Source organism: Lygodium microphyllum, chromosome 13 (genome assembly GCF_053477565.2).
Source record: "Lygodium microphyllum isolate KBCC chromosome 13, Lygodium_microphyllum_v1.1.10, whole genome shotgun sequence".
NCBI classification, from domain to species: Eukaryota; Viridiplantae; Streptophyta; class Polypodiopsida; order Schizaeales; family Lygodiaceae; genus Lygodium; species Lygodium microphyllum.
This window is the reverse complement of record NC_141147.1, coordinates 21740890-21756995: the sequence shown is the minus strand read 5'-3', so window position 1 is coordinate 21756995 and position 16106 is coordinate 21740890. Positions and strand designations below refer to the sequence as shown.

The 16106-nt window shown below is 40.4% G+C and overlaps 1 protein-coding gene across 3 annotated transcripts in view; it reads right to left on the bottom strand.

Annotated features, from left to right (window-relative positions):
• Positions 1-2490: 2490 nt before the first annotated feature.
• The window catches only part of LOC148026403 (uncharacterized), a 50640-nt gene continuing 37024 nt past the window's right edge, over positions 2491-16106 (bottom strand). For 2 of the 3 annotated variants that reach the window (XM_087690850.1, XM_087690852.1), the window contains exons 4-10: positions 10206-10274; positions 10002-10120; positions 9805-9859; positions 4347-4467; positions 4036-4083; positions 3794-3888; positions 2491-2918 (exon numbers count right to left, since the gene is read on the bottom strand). In XM_087690850.1, coding sequence (XP_087546976.1) covers positions 2820-2918; positions 3794-3888; positions 4036-4083; positions 4347-4467; positions 9805-9859; positions 10002-10120; positions 10206-10274 — 606 coding nt within the window. In that variant the 3' untranslated portion in view covers positions 2491-2819. The remainder of the gene's footprint in view (positions 2919-3793; positions 3889-4035; positions 4084-4346; positions 4468-9804; positions 9860-10001; positions 10121-10205; positions 10275-16106) is intronic. The other variant, XM_087690851.1, reaches the window with a different exon arrangement.

The following is a 16106-nucleotide window of genomic DNA, read 5'->3' as shown; positions in this document are numbered from 1 at the left end:
TAGAAAACAAGGATAGTCTGAGAAAAGCATTGTAGTCCGCTTTCCTACATCCTATATGCTTTAATGAGTGATGCTTCATTCGCGAGAAAGGGCAAGCAATATCAGATCAACGCGATTGGTATGAGCATCAATAGTTGAGTGGCAATCATCGCAGATGCATATCCACTGGTTGAATTCTACCATCATCATCAAATACATGATCATCATCATCTTCATCACATCAAACATAGGTGTGCCTCTACCTTCTTCTTGCTCAAACATAGGTCACACAATCCTACTCACTTGTGCACACAAGAGAGCACACTCGAGCTCATTAGGAACACTCCGGAACATACCAGCTCATTAGGAACACTCCGGAACACACCAAGTACTTGCCCACATAGGGTTCACACACATTCATAAGTTTAGGACTCATGCACATCACCACTCGTTACCACTCTTTCAATCACTCATGTAAGGTAGTGACCACATATAGCACACATGCGCACATCTCACACATTCAAATGCATACACACCAAATTGTAGGAGCCCACACACATTAGTGCATGCATACACATTGGTCCCCCTCATACTTCAAAGATTTGCATAGTTACACACAATCACACATGCACACCACTCTCCTAACACTCATGCCATTAGTTAGATCATGCATTTAGTAGAGCACTTGATTAGTAGTACACATAGTAAGTAGGTGCATATTAGTAATTAGTGTGCTTAAGCATGCAAGTTAGGAAGCACTCTTTCACATAGGAGAGGAACACACCACCACTTGCACTCAACTAACTCGTACACATAACATTGACACACACACAAAACCCTTGGTGCTCATGCTCATAGAATTAATATTGGATACACACATGCACTCACTCACAATAGTTCACCCAAGCATGATTTTTACCCACACTAGTGCACCTAATCACGCTAATAGAGCACTTAGGCACATCCACCCTTGTATATAAACACCCAAAAACCCATAATACCACCCAATTAGCATGTATACTCCTAGACCATATAGTTTGCAACCTACACACACCTACATATTCAACACCCGTATACTGTAGGACATGCCCACATCCGTAAGCACACACTTTGGTATTAGGCACTCACATACACAATCAGTTAGCTAAGGACCTAGACTAGGACTAAACACAAACACCTCCACTAAAACCATCGCCTCATCATACATGCCCTTCTAAGAACCCACCTTAGGTCCATAATTTCAAACCTCGTAACCCTTAGCTTTTTCTTTCTGAAGCCTACGTACTACACTCTACTTAGGACATCGGAGTCATTTGAAGTGGAAATGGCATACGATGAGAATCCATGCACAACTATATCCACTATACATCATCATTTGGGCCACGAGCACTTGGGAAAGCTAGGATCTAGTCCTCAAGCATAAACCACACTCCTTAGAATTCATTGATAGGGTTGCATACCATGCAAGTTCTATGCTTGGTCACTTTATAGATAATGCATTCAACAATGAGCCCAAGGTACAATAGTCTCCAACAACGTGAGTAATACTTTTTACTAGACTCTTGTATTATACTTTAATTTACAAGGCTCATTTATCTAATTAGCACTAAAATTTGACAATTGAAATGTGGATACATTCACCAAGAGCCTAACACCACGTGTGTTTAGAATTGCAACCTTGCATGTATATGAAATGTGAGACACAAATGTATTTGCCACAACTCCAAAGTCACCAAATTGTTCAATATTGTTTTTAAAAAAGGTAGAAACAAGCCACACAAGTAGCATTATGACTATTTTGTTTATCGAATGCAACCTTTAAAGCCTCTTTTGAGATGTTTCCTAGGAATGAACATAGATCAATGTATATTCATGTAGACTGAGGTAGAGCACTTGGATTACATTATGAGTGAGCATGGCATACACATTGATTCCAAAAAGCTGCAACTGTTAAGGATTGGCCTACACCATCTAATACGGCTTCCTTATGTGGATTTTTTTGTCTTTCCTTGTTCTATAGGAGATTTATTCACCATTATGCAACAATTGTAGCACCTTTGATTGATGGGCTAAAGAAAAAGGCATTCTTTTGGGATGCTCCAGCTGATCACATCAACCAATTGAAAGAATACCTTGCTTCAACCCCCACACTTGTTTTCCCACAAAATTTTCAACGTGAAACATTGTACAAGTAACCATGAGAAACAAATGACACATTGAACCATTTAACAGCTTTACGGTGATTTATTCTAGAGCAAAGCATCCCACAGGACATTTTGAGGGATTCTTGAAAACTTGCATAGTAATATGCCAAATGGACAATCAAAATGAAAAAGACACATTTGTCCGTTATCTTCACTATCTTGCACATCTTGTTGATGACTTCACTGGGTGCTAGTGGAAGCAAGCATCATGAGCAAGGGACAACCAAAATGAAAAAGACACATTTGTCCGTTATCTTCACTATCTTGTTAATGACTTCATTGGGTGCTAGTGGAAGCAAGAATCATGAGCAAATTAATTGATCTCCCTCCTGAATGGAGTTTTGATTGAATAAGCCCAATAGAACTAAAAAATATTACAAAGTAATTGTGTCCAATTTCTGTATAGCTTTAACCTCTTTTGGAAGAGATTGGATGTATTACATGACACTAGATGTCAACCAGTAAGAAAGCTTGAATAGGACTAGCTTCCATTGCACCTCTAACTTGTGGTCATGTATGCCTTACAGTACACTGCTATCTAGACGAGTTATAAATAGTTTCTCACATCTGTGAGCACTTTATCAAGCTATACAATGCTTTGGTTAGTCATCATGAACTCCTTTATGAGCAAAGGTATCAGCACAGAAGAGTATACGAAGGCATGTCTTCAATTCGATTGACAGAATCCATTGTTAACTCCTGCTCCAGCTGTGCCCGTGTCGCTTTCATAACAACCTGACACAATGTTAGGCATGAACTGTGAGGCTCATGTATGACAAATGCTTCAGTAACCAAATATGTCCCTTTTTTTTTGGGAGGGGGGCAGTTTTGTGTATATACAAGTAACAATATGTACCATGACAGTTCCCAGAATGTTTAATTTTTAAATTGCAAGAAATTTTTCGTTGATCAGTGAGAGCTTAGAACTATATCTGCCATAAAATATGATAGTTAATTTGCATCACTACTCAATGTTGCATTTCCTTGACTTGTCACCTAACAGGAGTGCACCCTGCACTGTGAAAGACCCTGCGTTGCTGTAACTTTGACGAAAACACCCCACTCTACAAGATGATGAGATGACAGAAGCAGTAACACCACTTTGTAGAGCAAGGTGACAATCAAACAGGAACTTTCTGCAAGGTGAAGAAAGGGTGTGCTTTAGCTAGTGAAATTTTGTACTTCCTTTAGTCCTCCGCAGTAGGACTCAGCCCCTGGCTTCTCTTAACACTTTGGGACCCCAGTTACCAAATCATGACAGCCATATATTAGAAAAAAGATTTGTCCTATGTATAAAACAGCAAATCCCTTCCTGTCATTTTAGCCGTTGTGCACAATGGACATGGGTGCACAGGCCACTATATACTAAACCTAATGCCAAGGATGAATGGTCTTAATCAGGTCAACCTAAGGAAAGCACAAATGCAACATGTAACTGGATCTGGATGTGGATCCTTTTCTCGAACTACGGCATGATCTCTTACTGAACTCAAGATTATTCAGAGTTGGAGGTCGAATGACAAGTCACAAATTGGATGTATTTTCTTAGGGTGGAAATCATAAAACAGCAGAAATACAAATTGACTCAAACTTTCAGGTTGAGGATGTACATTAAACTCCATGTATGAAGCATGCATTGCCAGCCATAGTGTATCCATTACTTTGAAAGCAACGCAATAGAGAAGATCAAAAGCCGTCTCCTCTTCTGCCAGCCAGAAACAGGCAGACGCTCATCCACAATGTGAATGACACAGAAAAAGTAATAAAATTCTAAAACATGAATGACAGAAAAAAAAGTAATAATGCTTTAAAGATACAGCATTTCGATGAATACCAGGCACTGTACACTTACCAGCAAGTATCCTTAAAAAGCTTGACCCTGTCCAAGAGGTGGGTTTAGCTGCAAACTTGAACAATCAGTTAAATGTTGCAGTAAAGTGAAAGACAGTTAATGTTGTAGCATGGTCACAGTACAAAGAACAGTGAACAATCTAGTTTCATGATTTAAATGACCAGCTAGTTTATGTTAGTCAAATAACCCGCATGTTACTTCTCACAATCTAGTTGATGTTACCAAATATCGTATGCTACTTTACAAGCATTCTAGTTTGTTTGTTTACATTCATATAGGAAAGTAAATGACTCAGCCAATGTTAAACTCACCAGCACGAAGATCCAACATTTGGATCAACATGAATGTAATGTTAACACCAGCAACAGCAAAAGGGTACTCCCAAGTTGCCCTTCTGCCTCCTTTCTTACATAATAATTGCTGAAATGCTTTCTGTAAGACACAGTTTCAATTTTTTTATTTTAAAAACAAGGAAAACCTAAAACCATGCACAAGACTGCAAATACTTAACCAGCTTTCAAATATCAAGTTCATTCTTTGATCATTTTATTGACCATCAGTATAATCATAGTTGTCACTATCAAATATTGAAAATAAGAAGTGTAGAATGTAGGAAAATAGATGAGAGCACAATCAAATTCTATCTTTGATCGTTTTATTGACCACCCGTATAATCATAGTTGTCACTATCAAACATTGAAAACAAAGTGTCAAATATAGCAAAATAGATGAGAGCACAAGCATGCTCCAACCAGACTAACACATTGCTTTACATTACTTGACCACTAGACATCAGAAGCTCTTTCTACCATGTACCAATCCAAAAACACCTGCACATGCAAGTTTTGACTTTGATCGCATCCAGTGTGCTTGTCTGTTTTGTGAATCACCACCATGACTTGCTGGTTGGTTTTCAATCAAGGGAATCGGTCACATTGTCCTGACACAATTCATGATGGGATGTAATAAATAGTCTGTACATTCCTGATGGGTTATAATTTATGATGGTTCCAGACTCCTGCCTTGGTCATACATGAGGGTTTCAACATTCTCAAGCAAGATGTGACAGTTATCTTCATAGTAGAGCAGGATGCAATAGTGTCCATATTCTCAAGTGTCTTGTGATTCTCTCTAAATTCCTGAGTGGGATAGAATGGTTTCAGCATTCCTTTCCACATTTCTGAGCAAGAGGGATGTCGATTGATCACGAATGGCCAAAGGATCTGTGTTCAGGGATTGGACCCATGCACAAGTCATTTGGCACCACAAGCTCAAAGATTGCACCTTGGTCAGTATCATGGGTTCAAATGTCACAAGCAATAGAACACCCTTTGAATTTCTTTTCTGAAAGCCTACTTAGTTTCTGAATCACCTGCTGCTGAGTGAGTAAATTAGATAGCATGCCCAAGGATAACTGGATGAAGTACTGGAAAACAAATGAATGCTATTGAAAGAAAAAGGTGCCTGAAGAAGGAACCGTGAAGCCAGCTACCATGCTGGGCGACTATCTCCATCGATGACTGTCCCACCATATGACGAATTCAAAAAATTAGGACGGATACAGCCTGAAACAAAGGGTCCTGAACCTATTTAGCAAAGTGTGACCTGATCCTTGAGGTAGACTCTAGAGTGAGGCAAGCCTGAACTGCCAACCTGCTAACCCACACAAGGTCTAGGGGATGAGTCATAGTAGAAATTCCCGGATAAAAGCAGATTGGCAAACAAGCACACAAAGTTCATCTGACTTTTCTGAAGCAGAATGCATAATCAATATTTCAGAGCACATCATAATTGTGAGAGTGTGCAACAAAAGAAAACCACGAACACACACACACACAGAGTCAGCAAGAGATGAAGAAAAGAAATCTGCATGACTGAAAAGAATGCTGAATACGAAGGATTGGACCGATCAGTCCCTGCACACAGCCCGAGGCGTCAGTGAGGGCACTAGATCAGGCTGAAATGATGCCAGCAGCACCAACAGTGATGGTGACGGAGATGATGACAGATAAAGACAGAGAATATCCAGCCTGCTGTCCATGCCAAAGACGGAGGAGCAGCAACCAACAAAGCACCTGCCAAAGGAGAGAAGAAGATGATCTACCAACTTTGTGTGTGTGTGTGTGTGTGTGTGTGTGTTGAGAGGGGGGATGGGGATGATGAACCCCCCAAATCTGGCCAACCAACATCAGAGGGTATCAAATAATCAAGCACTCGCAATGTGGCAAGGGCAGTAAAATGACTGAAAACCAACTGACAAGCACTCCTAAATCGATTGAAAGAAGAAATGGAGACTCTCAAAGGAGCTGCCTCCTCCGTCAAAGCACATGATAGACATGACAGAGCTCCTAATGTTACTATCTGACTCAGACTAAGGCTCACAGGCAAGAGATGATAGTGCATGACAAGCATGACTATTAACACTACCTCTCAAGTCCTAGATGTGTCCAAAGGCCAAAGATGTATATCCAAGGGTGACACAAGAGTGCCAATGCCGAGGAAGTCTGTCAATGTAGAACATTGATGAAGAAAATCCTCAAGATCTTGGAAACCCCCCTCCAAAACACTAGGGGCCAAGAAATTCACAAACACATCACTGAGATCGTCCCCTTCTAAAAGGGATGGGGAGTACAAGGGAACCACCGAAGGGGAGAGTGGGAGTTGGAAAAAAACCTATGGAATAGATGGTGCACACTTGGAAACAATAGATAACTGCCTCGGAGAACCCTACATAAGAGAAGGGGAATGGAGCCAGTAGTCCCAGCTCTTCTACCAACATGTTGCTAAAACAACTCTAGAAGAAGAATCCTCAATAAACACAGCAAGAGCGGTGAAGACAACCTGGATACCAAGTCTAGTCGAGCCATAAATGGAGAGGAGTGGAAAACCTAGTCTAGAACTTAGAGGGCTTTGGGAATGGAGCTAGAGGAACGATTTGGAATAACAACAAAGTGCCAACACCAATAATAGGCACCAAATAAATATCACCAACAATTACAAGACCCTCAGACAATCCTATATATCTCCTCAAGGAGTCATATGACTCAAAGCACTATTGTCAATGAACCAAGGACTCTCTGAAGACAAGTCAACCATTGAAGAAGGCTCCTCCAACACATGGATATGAAGAAACAAAGACTCATGGATAATAACTCGTGCAGAGATAGAGGAAGGCCCAAGATGACATAGCTCCATCCTTCACTCCTAGATGAAGGTGAGGGTACTTCTTCCAACATTTCTCCTCAAGATGTGTCCCCTTTCCACAATGTGGGCAACGAGGCTTCTCTGAATCTGTATTAGAGCCTGAAGAATGGTCCTGTGTCTCCTTCTTGGGCTTGGCCTTTGTTCTCTCCTTCTTCTTCTCCCCTCCCGTACTTGCAGTAAAAGCTTTCGTGGAGCTAGATCCACTAGCTACCTCTTTCAAACGCTCGTCATGCTCCAAGACGGCGAGGCAAGCTCCTCTCATAGAAGAGTCTCCTTAGTCCTCGATGTAAGAAGGTCAATGTAGAAGACATCGTATTTCAAAGATGAAAGCTGAGCCAAAAGAATCATGGCCATATTCTCCGAAGAGATGATCCTACAGAGGGAAGAAAGCTCATCACTCATATCCTCCAACCCGTTGATGCGATCATTCATGGAAGGAGAGTCATCAATAGCAAGCATCCATAATTTCTTTTCAAGAGTAATCTCGTGGGCAAATGTCTTTTAATGGTACAGAGAAAAAAGAAGAAAGCTCATCACTCATATCCCCAACCGGTTGATGCAATCATTCATGGAAGGAGAGTCATCGATAGCAAGCATCCATAATTTCTTCTCAAGAGTAATCTCGTGGGAAAATGTCTTTTGATGGTACAGAGAAAAAAGCTTTGTCCACACTTCCATAGCCTCCTATAACCTACGCACATGCACTAGAATATAATCATGTTAGCTCATAAAGAAGAAAGATCAAGCTCCAGAATTGAGCCGATCCCATAGGGCTGCATGATTCATCATCAAGCCCACTGTAGGATCCTTCGCGGGATGAGGAACAAGGTAGGTAACAAACTCCCAAAGATTGAATGTGTTAAGAATACATTCCACCTTATAGGATCAAAGTGAATAATTTGATCTGTCCAAACGGTCTTCTTTGGGAAGAGAAGAAAGAACAAGCACCAGTACTATCGGTGCCATCATAGGCATCTTAGGGCCAGAAGGATGGGCCTTGTGAAAGAGAGGATGGTTGCTTCAATTTGTGTCACCTATCAAAAGAGGGTGCCCATTCAAAATGGGGTTGGGACCTCCGATCTTCATGATGATCATCCTACCTGTCAAAGGAGCGGCGAGAGATCTCCTCGTCAAAGTCATCAAAGCCATTTAACTAACGATAAAATATCTTTAACACTTGCAAACACCCACAAAAATCTGTGTTTTGTTGTAAATCGTCCCGAAAGGTGGAAATCAGCTACACCTCCGCAATAGAAGCACTATGGGCGCTTGTGTCATAGAGTAGTAGAATGCACAAAATTTGTGTTTCCAGCAAGGGGCAGATGGCTGAAAATCTATGTTTTCAGCCTAGGGGGTGGTCTCCTTCTCGAAGAGGTAACTCCGTGTACTCATTTCGGCTCTAATACCATGTGAGAGTGCACAACAGAAGAGAACCACAAACACGGAGAGAGAGAGAGAGAGAGAGAGAGAGAGAGAGAGAGAGATGAAAAAAAGAAAACTGCATTGACTAAAAAGAATGCTGAATACAAAGGAGTGGAATGATCAGTCCCTGCGTGCACCCCGAGGCATCAATGGGGGATCAAGCTGAAATGATGACGGCAGCAATATGGTGGCGGAGACACTGACAATGATTCAGACGGAGAATATCCAACCTGCTGTCCACACCAGAGATAGAGGAGACCACAGCAACCAACAGAGCACCTGCCAAAGGAGAGAAAAGATGATCTGCCAACTAGTGGGCCCCGGGTGTGGGTGTGTGTCTGTGTTGTTGTTGTGGTGGTGGGGTGGAGGATTGTTGGGGTTATAAGTAGCATAAACCCCCCAAATCTGACCAACCAGCATCAGAGGGTGCCAAATAATCAGGCCGATGAGGTCAGTAGCAGCAAATAATACTGAAAAAGCTGATGTGGCAATCTAGAGCACTCGCGATGTGGCAGGGGCAGCAGAATGACTGGAAACTGACTAACAAACACTCCTAAACAGACTGAAAGAAGCAATGCAAAATCTAGAATGAGCTGCCTACTCCATCAAAGCACATGACAGACATGTCAGAGCTCTTAATGTCCCCGTCCAACTCAGACTGAGGCTCACATGCAGGAAATGACAGTGCATGACAAACTTGACTGCTAATAATAATTACAGATGATAGGATATGATTGATATATCTTGGACTTTTATACAAACTTATCACATCCAATTTCACTGGTCAATTTAAGAGAGTACATAATGAACAGATAAAGAATATGTTTCATGTATCTTTGACTTTCATGAAGACATATTACATTCATTTTCACCATTGACTTTTCTAGATCAGAATGCATTATGAATCTTTCATTACAGATATAGGATATGATTGTCATGTATCTTTGACTTTTATTCAAGCCTATCACATCCATTTTCACTGGTCAATTTAAGAGAGCACATTATAACCGACAAATAAAGGATATGTTTGTCATGTATCTTTAACTTTTATAAAAACATATTGCATTCATTTTCACCAGACAACCACTCCCAAAAAAAAGAGTTATTAAAATTTCAGTAGCTGTCACCGGATTTGAGTCATACAGGGAATCTCTTCGCAAAGAATAGTAGATTTTCAAGAGAGACAAATCCTCCACCCCTGCAAATCAACATATCCAGATGGCATTTCTGAGTGATTTAAGACAGCAGAACAAACTTATCAGCAAAGAAACAACACAAATCCAATAATAAAGCAACCCATAGCAAGGGAAAATCCCATTCATCCAATTCACTGACAAAACCTGAAATCAGTTGAGGGATCATTGCCCTGCCACCCCATGTCTTTCCATTGTTCAGAAATAAGTCCATGTAGATCCGAGTCAGGAAATGCAGCATACCATAATGCCTTCAGTGCCTCCTGCTAAAATGAACATATTAGCACTGTTTAGCAGCAGGAGTATAAAGAATTCAACCCCTTGATATAAACATGATGGAGGGAATTTAACCTGATGATCTGGTCGTGTACCATCAAAAGTTACTTCTAAGCGCAACTGTAGTCTGCGAAGTCTCTCTTCCTGTAATTCCAAATCAAGAGAATCAAAAATTGCATCAAGTTGTTCTATATGGGGATCATACCTAGAAACCACTAAGTCGAATATAACCATCATGCCAAAACTATTTGCCCAGGTCATAAAGAACTGCTCACCAGCTACAGCACATGTAAGCAACATTATTTAGTAATCAATAACTCTGTCCAATTTATTTGAATGTGTCAAATTTAACTCAATCTGAAGCTAAGTTCCCCCTTTCCACTTTTGAGGATCACAACTGGAACATGTAAAGCTTCATATGTCCCCAATCACTCCAATCCAGTGGTCATTGTGTTCAGTCAGTAACCTAAGTTCCAAAGAAGCAATACAACCCAGTACAGTTGAACCAGACAGTAGGGATCTGGACCAATTGCATCATGAGTACAGAGATTCTGCTGAGATTGGTGTCCCTTGGTTGCAAGCAAGTTATGAAGTCAAACCATGTACTCCATACATGATGGTCTGTTATACTACAAGAACTGCTATCTGTTCTTAAACATTTAGATAAATGGACAGCTCGTTGTGTGATTGCTAGGTGAAGCAATCACTTATGCCACCATTAGTTTGGAGGCATGATAAAGTATGGCTCTGTTAGTCCAATCCAATGGTGGGCTTGATGCAATTAATAGGAGCCCCCAGTTTCATAGAGGCAATACACCCAACTTTAGCTGAACAAGAGGTGAGGGTCTTGACTCAAGATGAGACATACCTCAAGTATACAAAATAACCGAGGTTTGGTAGCCCTAACGTGTAAGCAAGCAAATCATCAAGTCAATGCCTATGCTCCATGCATGAATATCGGTAATTCTTCAAGAATAGTTGTCACCAGGTGGTGATACTTTTTACACTTGCTTTTCTTATTTACTTATATAAATATTTTATTTTTCTTTTCTTTTGTTGTTGTTGCTTCTTACCCCCAAAGTTCTCTTGGAATAAGCCAGGATCTTTGAATGGCCAGAAGAGGCAACCATTGGGACAAATTGGACTAATGGTTTGTCTGAGCCTTAGGACCGGTTCCATATTAAATGGGCATTAAAGAATAGAATGCCAGCGGTTTGGGACTGTGTGCTTAACCACTGGAGATGGTGTAGAACAATGAGCCTGGCCAAGACAAAAGATGCACATGTGAGAATGCTCACGAAATAAAAGTCATCGTAACTAAGCCACATTACACTTTTTGATGTGGTCACAATGATAAAAGTTGCACAAAACAACTTGAGGAATGCAGCGGTCACCATCCCTACAATTTAGGGAGTTACTATTTTTGGACCCCAAAATCTGTTCGCGTCATTATCTTCGTTTTTGTACAAGAATTAATTATCTGGTCTGTGCCGAGGTCAAATTTTGCACCGATCATGGAGAATTTTAGACCAGAAGGTTTAAACGGGAAAATTGTTACATGTATGCCATGTGGCACAAATTCCCGAGAGAGAGAGCGAGAGAGAGAGAGAGAGAGAGAGAGAGAGAGAGAGAGAGAGCATTAAAAAAAACGTAATAGGCCTAAGGGACAAATGAAAGAATGAAGTTTTGAGGAGCTGAGAGCAGATTGCTACAAGAAAATCAATCATGGAGAGTACTTCTATGTCTCTGACTCTCAAGTACGGAGGTAGAGCTTGCTCCCTCTGATCAACTCTCTCTCTATTCTCAAAGGAAATGCTTCGCATGATGGGTTGATTCCATCAAACGTACAATTCTGTGTTTTCTCTGAAATTCTGCACATGAATCATTGAGTATTGGTCACAGAAAATGCAAGACATGTAGGACAATAAAAACAGTGTATTCAGAGGTCACATGCTAGAACAATAAGAATAGTGAATTCTGTACATGCTAGACAGTAAGAACAGTGTGCAGGACAGTAAGAACAATGAATTCTACACAGTAAGAACAGTGTATTCAGAGATCTGCAGACTATAATTTTGCACATGAATCATTGAGTTTTGGTCACATGTTGGACAGTAAGAACGGTGAATTCTGCACATGCTGGACAATAAGAACAGTGTGCTGGACAGTAAGAACAATGAATTCTACACATGCTGGACAGTAAGAACAGTGAACTCTCGACATGTTGGACAGTAAAGTAAGAATAGTGTGTTGGATAGTAAGAACAGTGAATTTAGAGATCTGCCGACTCCAATTCTGCACAAGAATCATTGAGTTTTGGTCACAGAAAATGCTTTCCTAAAAGGGATGTTGATCTGGACATGTTGTATTGTTCTTATGCAACTGGGATTTACTCAGAAGGGATGAAAACCAATTGTTCATAGGTTATGTATTTTGGAACATTATCATTTTTGTAATTTTCCATCTTTTAATAGATAAAGAAATACCGAGAGGGGCGCCGGTCTTCGAGACCAATTTGGTATTGAGCGAGGGAGTGAGGTCTCTGCTTGTGTGTGTGTGTGTGTGTGTGTGTGTGTGTGTGTGTGTGTGTGTAAAGACCGGGTGTTAATTGAAGGAACTACCACTTTATGTGAGTCATAGACCGGTTTCATGGTTCCATCCCCAGGATTTTGAATTCTTTTCTGTAAGAATTTAAGCTCGGACAGTTTTGGGTGAAAAGGCCATACACACAAGTTTTACAGAGATTACAGGACTAGAGAGATGGCAGACATGGGTAAAGGCAAAGGAAAACTCCCTCATGAAGAAGAGAGTTCTTCTTCTGCTCGTAGACACCGAAGAGAGAGTATTGGTGCACAGGTGTCAATACCTTCTAGAACCGACATTGAACCACAAGATGAGGAGCAAGAACAAGAGGACTTGTTTATGGCACAACTCCTCAAGATAGTTGGCTCTTTCGAACAGCTTGTAAAGAATCCTCGGATGCAAAAAAATTTGAAGTCACATGATGAGGATTTTCAGGTAGTGGACATATGGCAACTAAGATAGTCGAAATGAATGCTGATAATATGCTAAGGGACTCCCCTTTTTACAGCCACCTATCTATGACGACCTGACACCAAAAAGTGTAAAACCTAAAGACTATAAAGAGGGTGGTCAGGCAAAAAAGTTTGAAACCTTCAATGGTATGCAAGATAACCTAAAAGCTTTGACATTTATACAGCAATTTGATGCAACTTACACAAGGGGGAATTTTACTAAGACTTCTAAGGTGCGGAAGGCTGCAACTTTTTTGAAAGGTAATGCTTTGCAGTGGTGGAACATATTGTTGATGCAAGGATATGCACCTGCCACTTAGGTCCATTTTAAACAGTTGTTTGCAGCCTCATGGTTAACTAACACGTTTGAAGTAGATGTTATGACTGCATGGCATAAATTGGATGCGGCAAATTGTGCGGATTTAGAAGAGTACAATAAGAAATTTTGGAAAGCACTTTGCCCGTGAGTTCTTACAGGACAGTCCCCTGTCAGAACAAATTGAAAAGTACTATTGCGGCTTGCCCGAAGCCATCAAGGATTATTGTACCAAGACTAGGGTTACAAATATGGTACAGCTAATTGAAAATGTTGGTGTGGCAAATGCATTGTTGAAAGGAAAAGCTGACAGCTTTAAAGGCACTAAAAAGAAGGATTCTCAATTTAGGCAGGATCCTGGCAAGAAGAAGAAGCAATTTCAAGAAAAGACCAGCTTTACAAAGAAGTCTTTTTGGAAGAAAAGATTTTAGTAGCAACCTCACACTTCTTTTAAACAGGGTAAAGGATAGAAGAGGCATATTCAGAGCTATGTGGACACAGAGGAGTTCCATATTATGCCTTTAGAGGGATGTGATGTTTTGTTGGGTATCCCATGATGCCATAGGAAGCACTCTATCTTGGATACTTACAATAGAACGATTACTCTTGGGCATAGGGGCAAGACTCATGTGTTAGATGTGAAGCGTAAAGGAGAATCTGTCCCAGTTGTTTTTGCTTTTGCAATTACTTCTGTAATGAAAAATCATATTTTTGCATACTTGGTTTTTGCAAAGCAAGTTAATGAAGCTGATAGTAACATGTATGTACTAGATGAAAGTAGAAGGGCTTTCTTGGATAAATTCAGCGACTATTTCTCAAATTCGTTACCAAGAGAGTTACCCCCTGAGAGGCTTGAAGATCATACCATAGATCTTATTCCAGGGACTAGTCCGCGCAATAGGCCACCGTACAGGGTCAGTGCGGCACAGCAAAAAGAGATTATGACACAAGTTAATGAGCTTTTAGAGAAGGGACTAATTCAGCCCAGTAGTTCTCTGTTTTGTTCGCCTATGTTATTAGTTCAAAAAAATAACAGCTCTTGGCAAATGTGTATTGACTACAGAGCCTTGAATAAGAACACGATCAAGAATAGGTTTCCGATTCCGAGGATAGATGACATTCTTGATCGACTATAGGGAGCAGGAATGTTTAGCAAGATAGATTTGAAAAGTGGGTACCATCAAATCAGAATCAAGCCAAAGGATATCCATAAGACTGCTTTTAGAACGATATTTGGTCTCTATGAATTTTTAGTCATGCCGTTTGGATTGACCGATGCTACTGCTACATTTAACAATATGATGAATAGAATTTTCCGCCCTTATCAAAGTTTCGTTGGCACATTCTTTGATGATATGATTATCTTTTCAAAGAATGAAGAGGAGCATCGAAAACACCTAGTTGCAGTCTTTAATGAGCTTAAGCGTAACAGATTGCTCATTAATGGTAAGAAGAGTGAATTTTTTTAAAAAGAGATTCACTTCCTTGGGCACATAGTTTCTAAAGATGGTGTGAAGATGGATCCTGCAAAGATAGAAGCAATTGTCTCTTGGCCAGACTTGAAAACCATTCATGATGTCCGCAGTTTTCTTGGCCTATGCTCTTACTACAGAAGATTTGTAAGACACTTTGTAGAGATTGCTTCTCCTTTACATGCGCTTGACAAGAAGGATGTCAAATGGCAATGGACTGACAAAAAGAAATCAGCATTTAGATGTTTGAAGGGGAAAATGACTACAGATCCAGTACTTATTTTGCCAGATCTGTCTAAGCCATTCGTAGTGCAGTGTGATGCATGTGGAAACAGCATTGGTGCAGTATTAATGCAGAATGGCCGAGTTGTGGCATACGAGAGTGGAGTACTTTCTGTCATTGAAAGGACTTACCAAATTTATGAGAAAAAATTATTGGTTGTGATCCATGCACTCTCCAGTTGGAAGCACTATTTGCTTGGTGCTGATTTTGTAGTGCAAACGGATCATCAAACACGTAGATACTTTCTCACACAGGCTAAATTGTCAGAGAAACACATGCATTGGGCAAATTTCCTATCTATGTTTCATTTTCAAATAGTGCATGTGGAAGGCAAGAAGAATGTAGTTGCAGATGCTTTATCTCGCAAACCACAGGTGTCAGCTGTTTCAATTCCTTATCACCATGAATTGGATGATATGAAAGAGTAGTATGTTGATGATGAAGATTTCTCTGAAATCTATAAACAATTGATCAATGGCCAACATCATGATCATTATGTATTCAAAGAAGGCTTTATCATGATGTATGGAAGACTATGCGTTACAAAATAGTTAAGGCCAAAAGTTTTATTGGAAATTCATGCTTCACCATATGCAAGACATCGTCGTATTGATGCTACAGTCAAAGCCGTAGAGACTTTCTTCTATTGGCCAGCCTTGAGATCTAATGTTGATGCATAGGTCAGATCTTGCCTTGTATGCCAAAAGGTCAAATTTGATAGACAGAAGGCCCCAGGGTTATTGCAACCACTGCCTATTCGAGAAAGGCCATGGGAAAGTATTGCCATGGATTTCATTTTTTAATCTTCCAAGAACTTCTTCAAGGAATGATGGAATCTTGACTATCATTTGCAGATTCAACAAATAGGCA